General features: G+C 40.4%; 1 protein-coding gene across 8 annotated transcripts in view; it reads right to left on the minus strand.

Moving 5' to 3' along the window:
- Positions 1-3216: 3216 nt before the first annotated feature.
- SMARCA2 (SWI/SNF related BAF chromatin remodeling complex subunit ATPase 2) overlaps positions 3217-17961 on the minus strand; it is a 194923-nt gene continuing 180178 nt past the window's right edge. For 3 of the 8 annotated variants that reach the window (XM_075597226.1, XM_075597235.1, XM_075597204.1), the window contains 5 exons: positions 13383-13488; positions 10183-10284; positions 9142-9280; positions 7166-7308; positions 3256-4936 (listed from right to left, as the gene is read on the minus strand). In XM_075597226.1, the coding sequence (XP_075453341.1) occupies positions 4901-4936; positions 7166-7308; positions 9142-9280; positions 10183-10284; positions 13383-13488 (526 nt within the window). In that variant the 3' untranslated portion in view covers positions 3256-4900. Of the gene's footprint in view, positions 4937-7165; positions 7309-9141; positions 9281-10182; positions 10285-13382; positions 13489-17961 lie in introns of all 8 variants that reach the window. The other 5 variants (XM_075597215.1, XM_075597255.1, XM_075597264.1 and 2 more) reach the window with 4 other exon arrangements.

Consider the following 17961-nt stretch of genomic DNA (forward strand, 5'->3'; position numbering starts at 1 on the left):
TATTCTCTTTTCATAACTTGGCCCCTGAAAGTGGGACTTAGAAAATCTCTTGCCTTGAAATTTCTGAAGCCGACTCGCGTCTATTTCTCCAAGAGCATCTTTTGGTGATTTTGAATTTGCCGCTGCTGGCTTTCTTATAGTATTTCAGTCCCAATCATGAAATACTACAGCCAATTCGAGCGTAGGAGAATTCCCACCAGCCAATCAGAGCATTGCCAGTCTACTGAAGCCAGGCAAGGATGGATTTGAAATCTGACAGGGGCATGCGCGAACTTGGCACCTCTGCTGTCTGTGAGTCAGAAGCCACCCGTGGAGTTAGGCATCTCAAGGTCTGGGCAAATGGCAGTCCTATGACTTCCATTCATGCCAGATGAGGGTACTTGAGTTTAACTCCCCCGCCCAAATGGCTTTAACACCATGGCATTCTCTGTTGCTAGGACCTGAGCAGACTCAGTGGCGCCAGGCTTGGTAGCCACAGGGTCTCTCGGAACCACGATCTTGGAAATCCCCTGCTCATATACTGTGCATAAACATATACCATTATACACAATGTCAGAAATAAAAATATTTCACAATTTTGTCCAAGTCCTTTTCTTAGCTTTGGCTGAAAAGACGTGCACGTTCAGTTTCAGACCTTCCTAAAAGAAAATGTGTAAAAAGTTGAACCAAATAATGCTTGGGTTCAATCTCAGTTACTTTCCTAAACACAGAGAATTTGGACTTAAGATAAAATTAGCTTGCAACCTTATTGAGGGTTGAAGCACCTTAGAAACTCTATACTTGGTTCTGGCGATTGGGGCATATACTGGGGGACTCCCATTGACCACGGGACCTCTGACTGTACCCGGGATACACATATCCCTATGCCCCCATTTACCTTTCTGGTCTGTGCTGAAGCAGGGAAACTTGGCGGTGAGTCGCGCAACTGCTTTCCAGGGAGGATTTTGCCGGAGGTCTGTGTCTACATGTCCCCGGGAAACTGACCTGATTCCCGGACACATTTTTGGGGTGGCCAGCAACTATGGACCCCTTCTAACTAGACACAATCCGACAACACTTTCACCGCAAAACCCACCCTGAAACTCATAGCCTGAGAATCTATAGCACTCCTGGAAAGGTAAAACACACACATTTTTTATTACAGTACAATGCATGTGCCATTCAAGAGCTGACACTCTAATCTCCCCAATATGGCTCAGAGTTAACCAGCCGGGCATAAGACCTTTATCTATGGCCCGGTTATCCCCTCGCCGTCACAGTGGTCTTTTATTTTGCATGTCTATTTTGTCTTGGAGGAATGGAATACAGAAGTCTGGATGGGGGAGGTCTGGATAACTAAACCACAAGACTATACACTTTTTAATGTCATAATCACAAGGTACGACACCCTCGCATGACTGTCCATTTACCCCCGGATTATGAAAATTGTATATTCTAATTACATTTTATATCTCAACTGAGGAAACAAATACTTAACCCGTTACAAATATCATGGCTGTTTTAGGTTGGTGCTGGGAGGAATTACAGCTTGAAGGCTTTATTTTTTTATCAAACCACATCATAATTATCTCAATAGTGTTTATCAGATTGAATTATAATTGATCAGTCTTACATTTGTTTCTGGTCAAACTATCTTTGGACTCAACAAAAACAAGCATACACAACAAATCATTATTTGTTTTTGTCATTTGGAGTTAGTCCTGATTTTCTTTTTAACATTACAAGCTTTAAATATGCAGTACTTTCAATCCAAATGTATTCTTAATAGCAGTAATATTGCTTTGACTATTCTTTCTACAGTATATGTGGATATTTAATGCTGCAGATGTGCTCCATTCCTCCAAATAAGAAGGCAAAAATGTTCCCACGCAGAAACAAAAGTTCTACATAGTCGGTGGAAATGTAATTAATATCTATTAAAGTAAATGACCACTTTAAAAGATACTCCAACTCGATAATTTGGGGGGGAATAGGACTATTTAAAGATACTTGTATCCATGTCTGCAAAGAGACTTATCAAAAATATGCAAAAAGTAGACAGAGTGTGAGAAAGGGTCTTGAAAAATGCATGCTGAGCAGTTTCATGGTTCGGAATAGCTTCCTGCATTATTTAAAAATCCCTTTATTCCCACTGCTGGCCTCCATCACAGTTCTAAGCAGGTCATTGTAACCCTGGTAAAACCATTTTTAGCATTACGAAAAGTTGGCCTTGTGTACTATACATCTCTTACTTCTTTAGCTATGCAACCATTAGGCCGCGCGTATAGTGCCCGCGGCTGCGACGTCACCCGTCGCCGCTAGGGAAATTTGTATTTCGCTTTGCGGCGGTGTAGCGTGCGACCAGAGCATTGATTGGTTCAGGGGCTGTCACATGAAGCCACAGCCCCTGAAAAATCAAATATTCCCGGCTTCCAAAAATCGCGTCACCACGTCGCGCTTACTATAAGCGCACGCGGCGGCGACTATGCATTTGTTTTCGGGCGACGTTGCGTCACCGGCACTATAAGCGCGGCCTTCGAGTCTTCAAATAGTTGGTACTTTTTTTCTTTGCAAATCTGAACTCCACCACCCAATTTTTTATTTTTGAAGTTATTGGAAGTCTTGAAATATTGAAATATTGAAAAATCACAGTAGTAAATGTCACCACAAAAGCAAGTTTCCAGTCACTAAGTAGCTTATTCAATAAAGTGCGATCACATGGAAACTCCCATTCAAGTCAATAGGCGATTCTGCGTGGTAGCGCCATGTCGATGCGACTGCACTACATTGAATAGACCCCTTATATCTTTTTACTGGCCAGTGTTTAAATTAGCCACCTATCCCTTTCATATTACATTGGAACCTTTAGAGGTTATTCTACATGGCATGTTATAGTGGCTTGTACACCATTCCTGATAAATATAGTACTTATTCAGAAGAGTCCATGAGGATTGCATTTAAACTACTCCAGCTAAGATTGATGACAAAGGTGACAGTCACTTGTCAAAATATAGTAATAATAGCAATTTTTCTATAATCTTTATAATTTATTTTTTCCATAACATAGATGGGATTTGGAAAATTTACGTCTGAAAATCCAGCAGTGAAATAGCCAGAATAAAATAAAGAGCAATAGTTCTACAGCAAGGGTGATCGTGGCTGTATTTAGATGCAGGTTTTACAAAATCGCAATTGTTTTTAAAAAACACTTGAAAAAAAAAAAAATATTGAGGGTTTTACAATGAACACTGTACAAAATGGATTCTAATTTTGAATTAAAGCAGCAATCCCCCCTCAAGTTCAAAAGAAATGTACCTTTTAAATTTACGGATAGTTTAAAAAATAAATAAATAAATAAATAAAATAATGAAATTACAAATTTCATGTATGGTACATTGATTTCTTTGACAATCCAGCGCTGTACTAATATTTTGCAGTGATGCAACACAAACCTGTGTCCCATGTATTTATTTTTTTTTACTTCTGGACAATGCCAATGTAAATGTATCATCTGATAGTGTTTAGCAGTGGTTTCCAAACTTTTCAGTACGAATATTTTACACATTTTCGTGGGCCAAAGGAAAAAAAAAATATTTTTATCATTTTTATAAATGAATGAATAAGTTTTATTTGGATCTTTTTGGGGTAATCAGCATGATATGATTCAGAACAAGAGAGAAATGTGACAATTACAAAGAAAGGCTGCCGTGCTTACATTGGGAAATTATATATGAGCAAAAATATATAAATCTCGTTTCTGCGGGCCTAATGTGGCACCCAGGCCGTAGTTTGGAGACCCCTGGTGTAGACATCGCTATATTTTTGTCGCATGATAAATATTTAGGTAGGTAATCAACTTTATTATGAAAGCACAAACAACATTTTTTTTTTTTCTTTTCAAAATTGCTGGAATTTTATTTGCCTCAGGCTAATGAATTGCAACCAAAGACATTGTGCAAAGAAAGCAAAGATTAAGTACACTTTAGGGAAATGGTGATTATCCACATTGGTATCAAAGGTCTGTTTGAAGAAAGGAATAAAAATAATAATAATACGTGTTCCATTACATCATATATAGAGTTTGCAACATTCAATAACATTTTTAACCAAACTTTTTTTCCATAACAATTTGAACTAAAAAAAAAAAAAAGATACAGTATATATATATATATAAAAAGAAAAAAAGAAAAAGATTACTATAGCTATATAGTTTATAATCTTCAGAAGAACTTTGAGATCACCAAGCTTTAATCAACAACAAAAAAAGTGGGAGGAAGGAAGGAAGTGAGGAGTATAACTACTGCGTATTAACACCTTGTGAGCCAGTTGAGCCACTGCATGCAAAGCAATACATTGCATGCCCCTCCAGCACCAAAGGCAGTTAATCAGCACTTAAAGTTGCATATATGTACCACAATGATAAAAAACAAAACAAAACAAAAACAAATGAAAGAAAAACAATACTGAACAACAGCAATGTAAAAAAAAATAAAAAAAAAAATTGCCTGACGAAAAATAAAATACCCAGTTGCTTTTATTGGTTTGTCCAGGTTGACACTGCTACAAAATATCATGTTTTCAGCTTTGCAATGCTGTTAGCTGCACCTTAACATATGATGAAACAGGCACAGGGAAACCATTTCCAGGTGAAACTTGAGCCACAGAAATATATCTATTGATCCACAGTTTTCCATCAAAATTCAAAAACTTGCTTCATGTTGGAGGCCCATTTTGGTCACAATATGTTACAAAGATGTTTGTTTTTACACGATGATATCATGTTTGTCTGGCACTATTCTAACGTTACTTATAGAGGATGAAAGTACAGAAACAACCCCATTGTTTATTTTAGAAAAAACGCTTTGAATGGTCTGGAACCGGGAAGTGGGGAAATATGCCCAGAAAACAGGTCTTATGCCGATCACTCGTCATCACTTCCACTGCCTTCTGATTGATCCTAGGAAAGATACAAATATAAGACATCAGCAAACATAATGCTAGGGAAGTAACACAGTAGTTCTTTGTGCACACAACATGCCTCAGAGTTATTCTTTCCAATAAGCACTTATTGCTTATCCCTTCATGTCAAGTGTCTGTCATAGTTTGTGTGAGCGAACCTCGCACAAATATGTAAACATTTTTAGCAGGCTACTTCTTCAGATAGAAATATTAGACTGGCCTCATACATTGTCAGAATCGCACGTGTTTGACAGGGACAAAGGTCAACTTTAAAAAGCTTAAAATTACACCACCACAGCGAGACAAAAAATAAATAAAAATAGCACAATTTAAAATTGCACCATGTTAGTCAAAATGTTGTCCAGAGCTAAATTCCTGTGGTAGGTAACTTTAAATACTTCACACCTTGGCATATCTACAACACACTGATATTTCATATCAGCAGTTACAGAGAGAATATAGCTTCTATTACAATATAGTGTTTAACGAAGAAAAAAAAAAAAAATGAAAGTGATTTTTTTTTTTTTTGGATCGTGTACTATGGAAATCTCTGGCTGTCATTTTAATCTGACGCAGGGCTCACATGTTTATAGGTTCACATCCGAGGAATAGCCACACAAAAAAAAGGCTTCATGGGAGCTCCACCAGCTGTTGCAAAGGTTACCAAAAAAAAGAAAGTGAGACACAAAAACTGCATTTCCTAGGCTCAACTGCCCATTACAGATGACCCCACTGAGCGCTAATGGTCCGACCAATACTGATGGGGATAAATATCCGTTAATGATCATGATCATATTTCTTAAACTTTCAATTTTGTTCAGATTCTCAAACTTTTTTATGCTTGATTAAACCTGCCACATTGCTGTAAATCTTTCACATGGAAAGCACTAGCTAAACAGCTGGGAAAGGTACTGCAAACATGAATTGTAGAGAATGGAGCTATCAAATGAAACCGCAACGGTAAATCAATAACACCCTATCCATCTGGGGCTTGTTGTGTCATTTTGGATTTCATTTCTGAACGCTAATGAAATAAATAACTATCGGAACATATTGATCTACATTTGGTTGTTAGAAATAAGTACATTTAAATAATAAATACATATCCTATTTGTATTAATATTTTCTTATTCACTTCTTTAAGTAGCTGTGAGAATATTTTTGGCCCGAAGGGAAGCATAGAAACAGTAGAATTAATTTGTTGGGAAGCATAGAAACAGTAGAATTAATTTGTTGGGAAGCATAGAAACAGTAGAATTAATTTGTTGGGAAGCATAGAAACAGTAGAATTAATTTGTTGGTTGAATAGTACTAGTTGACCATGGTCATCGTTCAAAAGTGGTGCTTATCTCAGCGGTGCACAAACTGGGGGGTGGGTGCGCTCTTCCCCATAACATCTGAATAAAATGCAGGGGGAGAGCACGAGGCCTCTGACGACGCAAAGTCAAATGACACCGCGGGATCAAATGGAAACGCCGCGTTGAATGACGTCAAATGACTCTGCTGATGCCAGAAAGAAGGGACGCGAGCAAGGGGGGGAATTGCAGATAGGGGGTAAACGCTAAAAAAATAAGTCACCTCTGGCTTATCTAACTTACAGGTGATGCCTGTTAGTCATATGTAAAATATTTTACTGGCCATTTAAAAACATTCCTAAAAACGACAGTTGTCGGTATTACTACATTTTAACTTCATTCGCCAATGGGGTTTGGGGTCATATGGATGGATAGACAATAAATAGTCACAATGCCACCTTATAAAATATGTAGCACTATTTTAGATCACAAGGCTTCTAAACTAGTATAGATTTTGTCTTACTTTGTACAGACGAGACCACGAGTATTCTAAAGCTTGCCTTAAACTAGCCCGGTTACATTCTGGGTATGTGCTGGGTGTAACCTGGCTAGTTTAAGGCATTTCTGCATTGACTAACGACCCATAGGATTAACACAGCAGGGATCCCTGGCAGTCCCATTCAGTTTGAATGTAACTGCCAGGGACCCCCGCTGTTAATCTGATAGGCCATTAATCAATGCAGAAATGCTGGGGCTAGTTTAAGGAAAGTTTAAGGCATGTACCCAGCATGTACCTGGGTCTTTTTGGCGATTGCCACTGGTTTGTGTTAGAATAACCGTGGGCACCACAGTATATCGCAATTTTAAAGAAGCTTTGAAACTGAAAGTACAAGCGGCTAAACCAAATTTTTTTTTACATAATGATAACTCACGTTGTCGTCTAGATCGTCATCGCTGTCATAGTCGCTCACTACTGGCTTGGCTTTTCCCCGGCTCAGGCGTTTCTTTCCCTTTCCTTTGTCTCGAGTTTTGTCGTCATTCTTATTCAGTTTAATTTTTACTTTGACGGATTTTGCTGTTGAACACAGAGTAATGAGTAAAATAATAGTGAGCAAAGAAACTCATTTTTAAAATGGCATCATCCTGAAAACTGTACTTCAAATAAGAATCTCAAATGACTAATTCTGGTACGTTTCAAATGGCATAAGTATTTTTACCTAATAATTTTTTTAAAAGGGGGGCTACCTTTTTTAATAGCAATAAGTTTGTTGTAAGTATGCATTGTATTTTTGTTCCCAGAGCACATGAAAGTCACGCAGAAAATGTATTTTGAATTCTTCAAAAGCTTGTGCACTAGCAACATCTATAAAGACCTTTCACTACAACTGAGAAACATATGAAATAATGAAATTGAGATAGATGGTCACTCAATGTTTAGTTTATATTGGCTTTGAAAATTGTATAGAAAGTGTCACGTAAAGGAATGTTTCAACTTCAATAAAAGTCATGTGCATCTTGCCAACTGCGGCTGGAACTAAACCATTTGATGCTTTTGAAGTTAGAATTGAGACTTGTCATGATCTGGAGAACTCTTCTCCTTATATCAGCAATTAGCCCTCACAATTGTATTGTAAAGCACGATGTACCTGGATGACGTTATATAAATACAGATTATACATACATATAATAATTTCCCAGGGACTAGGATGAACTATATTGTAACATCCATTATTGATTCACTATGCAGCAGTAGCCAATGCTGATTATTAATTAGAAGCTGTATGTTATACAGTCATAAATTTGAATACAGTAGACCTGTTAGTGATGTCAATTAGATGCGTTAAAATAATTCAAACAAAATGACAGATTTTCAGGAAGGAGATACAACAATACTTATAGCCGCACAGACTTCAAACAAATGTAAAACAAGAAGAGGAGCTGTGGTTTATAGCCTTGTAAAACCATGCCCCAAGTGTACAATAAGGAACAAGTCACTGTGACAAACATCTTTAGTGCTTGAGAAATTATCCTGCCAGGAGCTATAAGACAAAACTCCAAGGTATTTCACTCCATAAATTGGGTATTGGATTTCCAAAAGATTTAAAACAATAAAATATTTTGAAAAGATATTTCGAAGAATGTACTAATGAAAATCATGCCAACATGGTTTGAATTCTGTTTTGACTCCTGCCATAGCCTAAACAGTGTGACCTAGAATCACAAACAAGAAAATAATACTGAATTATATTATAAGTATACTCAGGGGATTATTCAATACATAATTCAGTATATTGAATGGTCTCCTAAGTATTGTAGCTGCTTGTTATACAGGATGCTTCTTGCCGTTTCACTGATCCACAAGTTCCATGGTAGCAGATTCCTGCAGGTCTCCTGGTCATTACTCAGAAGACCAACCTGTTTCTGAAACATTCATTTTTTCTAACGATTGCCCTTTTTGGGTTATACAAATTTTCCTGTCAGTGAACACATTTTTGGTGGCAATTAAGCTTTGCACACTGATTCACTCACCAGTCGGGAAATTGCCGGCATTCATTTTTTGCTTTCTATACTAAGGAGGAATCATGCTAAAAGAAGGTACACCTACTAGGGATCCACTATGGTAATGTCAGATAGAAATATAGTACTGTGACAGCCATCCAGCTCATATTTGGGAGAGATTGCACCCAGGGATTAAGGGATTAAGGGTTGACGGGGATTAAGGTTCTGGTTTTGGAAGCTCAATATTAACACATTTGGGATTACAAAATAGTCATTTTGTGGTGTTTCTTCCTGCAAAACTGATACATACAAAACATTGACTGACAAACTCTCGCAATTATTTGTCAGCTTTGTACAAATTCATTGTGAAGGCATAAAGCTTTTAAATACAAGCAGTGCAAGATCTTACACTCCGATTCTGATTCATCCTCTTCATCTTCCTCCTCGTCATCCTCATCATTGCTTTCATCTTCACTCTCTTCCTCCTTAGCAATCTTTTGTCTCGCGCTTTTGAATACGGATTGTAGAACAATGGAATCCTCATAGATCTGAAAAATTACAAGACAGTCGATTGTAGCTGCATGTAAAACTCAGTGCATTAAATAACTATTTTACGTGCCAACGACAGGGACGACCTTCTTGTGCCAAAAGTACCACTGCTTTCTCTACAAAACCATGTAATACAACAAAAATATGTAATTTACAAGAATCACAAAGGCCTCAAAGGTGTTACAATATACAACCCCATCATTGGAAACAGCATTTCTCAATGTGACTATATATTCTATACTATTTATATAGGACCAGTGATAGGCACCCATTGGGTCAATATAACTTAATTGATGGTGTTCTGACATTTTTAACAAACTCTGGGGTAAAAATTACTACCCAGAGAACTAGATACCAATAGGCATTAAACCAAACCAGGGACAAATAGGAACAAATAAAACTTAAATAACTAATTTATTTAAGTTTTATTTGTTCCGGTTTCCATCAATGAAGTTATATGGACCCAATGGGTGCCTATCACTGGTCCTATATAAATACTCTAAGGAGTGTTATTTTGTTTCATTGTAGGAGTGCATATGCTGTATATATATAATACACTAAGGGACAACGTTTAAGTATACCGTTTATTTTTCACCTGATTTGAAGTATTTATGCATAGTTTGTTGCTTATTAGGATTGGTCATGGACTTATTACTACCAGTCCTATTTAAATAAGTTTTAATATTACTAATAAAAGGTTTTAAGAATTACAATCACCATATCTTACTGCAAATGCATTCAAAGGGGATTTTTTTTCCTTTATGTATTGCATCACTGCACCTCCAATACATTCTGTTCCATGGGACAGACTAAACAGATTTTGTAAATCAATTCTAACTGATGAAGCAAAATGACAATAGTGCAGACAAGTAAAAGTAACAATAAACGTTATGACTCTGACCTGTGATCCTTCTAAGTTGAACGTTTGAGCATTGTGGCAAAGTAACATTACATCTTTCTCTAGGTCACTAATACTTCTGTATTTGTGATTGCGAATCCTTTCCTGTTAATGAAAAAAGGAGGTTAGCAAAATAAGTTGACATACCATAAGAAAAAAATATATTTGAGAATGTGCAGACATTATTTAATGTGTTTGGCACAATAATGCAATAAATACATTAATGAAACATACACAACGCAACCATTTGAATTAAGTTTTGCATGATTCCGTCGCCTAAATAACATTAACACAGAAACGTCTTATGCAGATGCACTGATTCGCATAATAAAGTTAAAAAAACCAGAAGTTCAAGTGAATAATGAAACTCTAGGTATCATTACAAACCTTATTACTGACATTTTTAGTTTTAACGTTAGGAAGTCACTGAAGGCAAATCACATGAAAACAATGTGGCCTTCGTGTAACCATCATTCTTCCCCTTCTTTCCCTCCTGAGCACCCGTGCCTTGTTGTCTTGTAATTCTCATGCCTCCTTTGGCCATAAACACATTCCTTTACGAATAGATAGTGCAGACTCATAACACACGCATGAGTATGGAGGATGCAGGCTCCCATGTAGAGATCTCAAATATAAAACAGGTACAGCTGTACCAATATCTGATGTACAGAAGACGGACGGTTTTCCTATGAAGTTAATCATTTTAAGCTGGTAAAACATGAACATTCAATAATCGTAGGGAAAAAAAATTGCAGACGAATAACTGTACCAATTTTAACATGGTACCCTATAAAAAGAAGCATGCAGCATGTCTCTATTCACACCTGGAAGATATTATATGCACAAGGCAAGCAATAAAATATTCCACTAGAACTATTACTACAAAAGAAATTCCAGAACACGGTCTTTGAGAGAGAGATATATATATATATATATATATAAAAAAAAAAAAGAACGATTCCTGCGCTCCTGCCAATTAGGCTAAAATAAAATAATGATCTCATGAAAGGCTTATAAATGATTTGGCCAAAGGGTTTAACAAAATTACTCTATTTCATGAGATCATTATTTTAGCCTAATTGGTAAGAGCGCAGGAATCATTCTTTTTTAAAAAAATTTATGTAAGGCCTATCTTTTTACCAACAGCAAACTTCTATAGGGAGGAGCGCGGTATTATGTACAGTTATATATATATATATATATATATATATATATATAACACACACACACACACACACACACACACACACACACACACACACACACACACACACACACACACACACACACACACACACACACACACACACACACACACACACACACACAGCATATTATAGGCTAAAGCAGTAAAATTCCAGGCATTATTGAAATCCCTGCTTTCTGAATGGATAATGCTGGGAATTTTAACCAATCAGTAATGCCCGGAATTTTTGCTGCTTGCAATGTGTTGATTTCCAGCCAATCAGCTTTCAGAAAAGTTCTGAGACAGGGCAGGGGATTTGTCTGCAGGCAGGAACAGCTCTCAGACAGGGCAGGGAATTGGTCAGGAAGTATCAGCCACGGGTTGACTTCTCCCCCTCCCTCCGTGAACAGAGCTGGCTGAGCAGATTCAGTTGAATTGGAGAGGGAGGGGGAGAGAAGGAGGGAGAGTGTGAGAGGAGGGAGAGAGCAAGACTGCAAAGTAAAGGGGCGGCCCTAGTCCCTTCTACAGCGCACGCCTCGGTGTGCGCTGTGCGTTCAAGCTCCGCCCTCCCAGTCAGTCCGGTCCCAGTTACTACCTTGTCGCGCACCTTTCCCCAGACAGGTTTTCAGTCAGGCAGGGGAATTTAAACTCAGAGTTTGCGACAGAGGAGTGGCCATGCCCCCACCGGCAGTTCAGCCAATGAGGACGAACCAGCCCAGTGAGGTCATGGCCAAGCCCCTGCAAACCCACCGCCACCTCCCATCGCAAACGATCCCTCTCTCCCAGGACAGCAGAGCAGCGCTGTGCACCCGTTGCCCCCCGCCGGGCGCGCATGCAACAGAACGCACTGGGACCTCAACCTCAGTAAGTGGCTGTCTGCAGTTTGTTTGTGGCTGCAGTTTCTGTCTGTCTAGTGCAGGCCTCGAGGGGATATCCCTAAATCAGCACAGCTGGCTCAATTAGTGGCTCAGTCATACTGAGCCACTAATTGAGCCAGCTGTGCTGAAGTAGGGATATCCTAAAAACCTGGCCTGTTTGCAGCCCTCGAGGACTGGAGTTGTGCAGGCCTGGTCTAGTGTGTGTGTGTGTGTGTGTGTGTCAGTAGCAGTGTTTATGGGTGCAGCAGCAGCAGTGTTTGTGTGTGGTGTGCTGTTGTGATGTATGTGCGTGTAGCAGCAGAGTTTGTGTGTGTTGAGCTGCTGTGTGTGTGTGTGTACATGTGCGTGTATATAGAGCTCCAGTGTGTGTGTGTGTGTGTGTGTCAGTAGCAGTGTTTATCGGTGTAGCAGCAGCAGCAGCAGCAGCAGCAGCAGCAGCAGCAGCAGCAGCGTGTGTGTGTGTGCTGTGCTGTTGTGTTGTATGTGTGTGTAGCAGCAGCAGAGTTTGTGTGTAGCAGCAGTATGTGTGTGTGTAGAGCTGCTGTGTTGTGTGTTCAGCTGCTGTCTTTGTGTGTACACAGAGCGGGGCAGTGTGTGGCTATAGATAGCTGCAGAGTAAGAGTATATAGCGGTGGATTCATGTATTTACCATTTCATTTTAATAAAAAAAATCTCTATAACTACACAAAAGTGTTTATTTATGAAAAAAGTCTACATTTAGCCTATAATAGTAATAATCTCCTCAGAACAGGGCATTACTGGCCAATAATGCCCTGGCTGGGTTAAAGTACCCTCGGCTTCGCCTTGGGCCTTCAACTCTTCCAGCCAGGGCATTATTGGCCATTTTATTTATTAGTTATTTATACATGTATATTTAGGCACTGTACCGTACATAAGTTTTTCTGGATGTGCACTGAGCTTTGTCTGTGTTTTATGTTATGTCTTTGGTTTTAAATATATATATCGCCATGCTCAGTAGCACTCCTCTGTGAAACTTATATGCTTATATGTTGTGGGTATTTTGGGGGTTCAATATGAGCTTGTAGGTGTTCTGTATGTTTGGCCAGTAATGCCCTGTTCTTCGGGGATTTTTACTTAATTAATACAAGACATGCATCATAAATAACTAGGAATCATACCTTAATTTTTTTGAAGTCAACAGGCTTGCGGATCAATTCATAATACTCTGGTAATTCTTTTCTAGAAGGAAGCTGTATGAAAACTTCGCTTAGCTGCCGTCCAGAGCTGAAAATAAATAAAATGGGTTTTAAAAACATGCTTACGTTTTTCATGTCCCAAGCTCAACTAAATAGGTCTAACAATTACACACCCACCAATCTTCACTTAAAAAGACCTGGAATAAAAACAATAATCATACAAATATCCGGCTGTATATTCTGTAACAAAATGTGATCACAGCCGTGCAAAGAGAAATCCAATTTTGAGTTGCCCACTGGAAAAAATATATATAAAGTAGTGGCCCACAGCTACGTTTTTAAGGGTTGTAGAGTCAACATACTACATACTGTATGTCTACAAATTGCAGTCGCCCCAACACCAACACCTGAGTGCCTGGATTTTTGCTTTTTGGCTTTTAACAAGTGTATACAAGATATGTGAATGAGTATTTTCCCTTTATTTCGACTCTAATACCTTGCTGAACGGAACTGCAGATTTTTGCTTTGCTGTAGTAATACTTTGATTAAAAAAAGCACTCACCTAGGAAAACAGGTTAGTTTCTTGTGATTGTGATGGGTTAATAAACCGGACCAATATAAAAGTATAAATACCAAGCAAAGACTTATACGGTTACTCTATTGTTTTGGTAAAGCAGTGCAGGGGATAAACCAGGATATATATATTGGCAGGTGGTGATACGTCACTGTGCATCCGCCGTCACCAGCCACCCGCCGCACACACAGGCAACGCAGTAAACAGCAACCAGCACGAGCCCTCACATCGCCTCCTCACAGCCAGGCACCGGCTGCCTCACACCCCTGCGCACAAAATCAGTGACTGCAGCTCACTCGCCGGCATCACCCCCCCATACCCTCAGCTGACAGGCAACCGCCGCCCCCCCCCCCCCCACCATCAACCACCGGCTCCCCACACCACCAACACCCCCAGATCAGTTGGTGTTTATTCTAAATGAGGAAAAGCACCAAGTTGCACCCATTGAAGACGTGGTAACCAGTTGGAAAGCGAGTAACTAATCCTGGCTCTCCCTCATCACTGAACCACCCCCGCAGCTCACCCGCCGCCCCCCCTCATCAATAACCCCTCCTCACTCGCCGGCTCCCCCTCATCAATGACCCCCCCACCTTACCCGCAGCTCACTCACCGGCTCTCCATCATCACTGACCCCCCCCCCGCAGCTCACTTGCAAAGTCGCTGCCTGCCTACCTCCCACCCACCCAGTCGCTGCCTGCCTGCCTGCCTCCCACCCACTTGCTGCCTGCCTAAGTCGCTGCCTGCCTCCCACCCAGTCGCTGCCTGCCTCCCTCCCGCAGGTCTGCAACCCTGCCTTTCACCATTATCACTTAAAATGTGATGGTAAATCCTACAGCCATGAAAATTGCAAAGCCAGTACAACTCACACTGATGAAACCCATTAAGGTCGAAACATGTCTGTGAGTGGTTTCTAAGGCTAAGGCCCCACTGCACGCGCCTGCCCGCCTTGCGTCGCGTGCACGGCGCTTCACCGCGATCTGTAGGTTCCGTATTTCGGCGTGGGGAGGGGTGTGCGCAGCCATGAAGGGGGGGGGGGGGGGCGGCGCAGCCATGACGGGGGGGGAGAGGGGTGGCACGCGAACTCGCATAACTCGCAGAAATGCTGCTCGGCTAACAACAAAAAACAGTTTAACTCCTAATTATTATTATTAACTCCTAATCAAATAGAGGGCAGCAGTGTATTGTGTGGCTCCTTAGCCACGCCTTTAAATCTTTACAGGTTTTTGTGCGTGTATCCACCCCCCTCCCCTGTTTATGCAAGGCTGCCGGCGATCTCCCCGCCTCATTGGCTCCCCGGTGCACCATGTGACGCGGCGCCGTACGGGAACACGATCTTGTTGTAGCCCCTGCTGGCTGACGCGTCATAGCACAAAGAGGGCCAGGAAGCGAGGAGCACGCCGCCGGCTGCAGTGGGGACCTAGCCTAAGGTTTTGCATCTGATTACCATGCTGTGCTTAAAAGCTGTGTTAACAGCGAGCATTAGCTTATAAGGAGTTAAATTGGTCCGAAGAGTGCTGTTGGGTTACGTGCGACGTAGTCTCATTATATACAATAATAGACCACAAGATGGGGCTTGAAGCAATTAGGAGGGTTTTAGACAAAGATAACTCTGTGGATGAAAAATTAAGGGTATTCATTTTGGATGGGATCAGGTTCATCCTAACCCATAATTATTTCAGTCATGATTGTGACTTACCTCCAGACATGCGGCACTGCGATGGGCACCAGGTTTGCTCCAAGTTACGCAAATTTATTCATGTCCATATGGGAGGACAACATATAGACCTCCAACCCATTTGGTGCAAACCTGGTGCTTTGGAAGAGATACATCGATGATGTGCTGTGTGTCTGGAGGGGGCCTATGGATGAGCTTGAGGCATTCAAGCAATATCTCAATATTAATAAATTAAACTTGCGATTTACATTTAATCAAAGTAAATCCATTATTAACTTCCTTGACCTCTCTCTGTATATAGAGAACGATACCATTCAGACGAAAACATACAATAAAGATGTGGACGCCAATACATATTTATTGGCGTCAAGTCATCACCACCCCAATTGGCTCCGGAACATCCCTAAGGGACAAGCATTAAGGGTAAGGCGGAACTGCTCGAATGAAAAAGTGTACCAACAGCAGGTTAATGACCTTAGGGATAGGTTCCTGGAACGGGAATACAAAATGTGTGATATAGACTCCGCCATTTCTGAAGTAAACAAATTAGACAGAAAAAGTATTCTATGTAAGGATCCATCAAAAACTACTATAAAGAAATGTGATCCATTCCCATTTTTTGTAACCCAGTACAGTGGTCTGGCTCCCACTATAACAAAGGTTCTCACCAAACATTGGGGCATACTTCAGAGGGACCCAGTTCTTAAAGAAATCGTCCCGGATAAACCTAAGATAGTATATAGACGGGCAAAAAACTTGAAGTCCCGGCTGTCACCAAGTTGTCCCTTTGATGGTCTTCGAGACCGCCACGTCACATGGTTAAATAACCTTAAAGGTTATTACACGTGCTCCAAATGTATTGGGTGCAAAAATAGCGTTAAGGGTAAAACTTTTAAATCAAACACAACAGGAGCGGTCTACGATATAGAAACGTTTATTAACTGTAAGACAGATTATTGTGTTTATTTACTACAATGCCCATGTGGGTTGCAATATATAGGGCGTACTGGGAGACCCCTCAAGAGGCGATTTGCCGAGCATATATACAATATTAAGAGGGGCCTCGAGACGCACAGTGTCTCTAATCATTTCAAGTTAGTACATAATCAGATTCCTGATGGCCTTATATGTATGGGTATTGAACACCTAAAACCGAATTGGCGTGGGGAGACAGGTTGGGAATGTTGTCCAAAAGAGAAAGTTATTGGATATATGTGTTAAAAACCCTGTCCCCATTGGGTCTAAATATCGATTTTGACTTGGCATCTTTTTTGTAAGATTCCTAAATCTGCCTGTTTCATCTATCTTTGAATAATGTTATATTCATTTTATATATTTTTATATAAGTATTCAATTACAGTATTAAGTGTCTATTTTAATGTTTTAGTATGCATTTTTTAAGTGAATTTGTTTTATCATTGTTAGAAGGGTATAAGTTAGGACTAGCATGACCCCAACAGCGTAGCATAACAAGTGAGCTGTTTCTGGTCCTTTAATTACTCTGCCAATTGATGTAGATTATCACCGCCCATTTGTGGGCAGATACTAGTTTAGTTGCATGTACTTAAGGCACTAGTGTACTGGACTCCTCCATCCCCTGAGGAAGTGACGTAGCGTCACGAAACGCGTAGGGAGGAGCCTAGTACAGTGCACGTCGTCAGTCGTCACCCGCGTTGTACCTTGTGGTGTGGGGAGCACTCCGGGCGCTGCGCCACTGACGTCATCGGTCGGCGCGCGACCTCGTGGACATCATACCACTGACTCGTTACAAGCTGCGGACGGCATCCTTGAGTGGCACGTTTGCCCTCACACAATGTGAGTGTATATATTGCTGCTTTTTAGTATTGTTTAATAAAAATTTATGCGGAGTACACTAGGCTGTTTTTCAATTCTCTCCAACCACGGCTGTTGCTGTGCATGCTGCCCCTGGAAGGACGCAGATCACGGTGAAGAGAGCCGTCTTGGGAACCACGGGGGGTCCGTGGAGATCAAGGTGGAGGAAAAGAGCCGGGAACAGATTCTCTCCCCTGAATGAACAAGAGTCTATCTTGTAAGTAGGGATATTCTTCTCCTGGTTGGGGTATCTTGAGTTAATATACTGCGCAATGGTGTGTTTTTTTCTTTATCTGTAATTGCAGACAATACCTGGGAAACTACACCTGGAAGAAAATTCACCTCATCAAATTTGTTGATGTAACATTCCACTATCAGGACTGACATTTCATCCAGGACTGTCTTTTGATATGGTACTGTAATCATCATCACCACTATTTGCGCCGGGGACATTCTTTGTATTTGTATTAGCGTATAAG

Source organism: Ascaphus truei, chromosome 1, assembly GCF_040206685.1.
Source record: "Ascaphus truei isolate aAscTru1 chromosome 1, aAscTru1.hap1, whole genome shotgun sequence".
Taxonomy (NCBI): domain Eukaryota; kingdom Metazoa; phylum Chordata; class Amphibia; order Anura; family Ascaphidae; genus Ascaphus; species Ascaphus truei.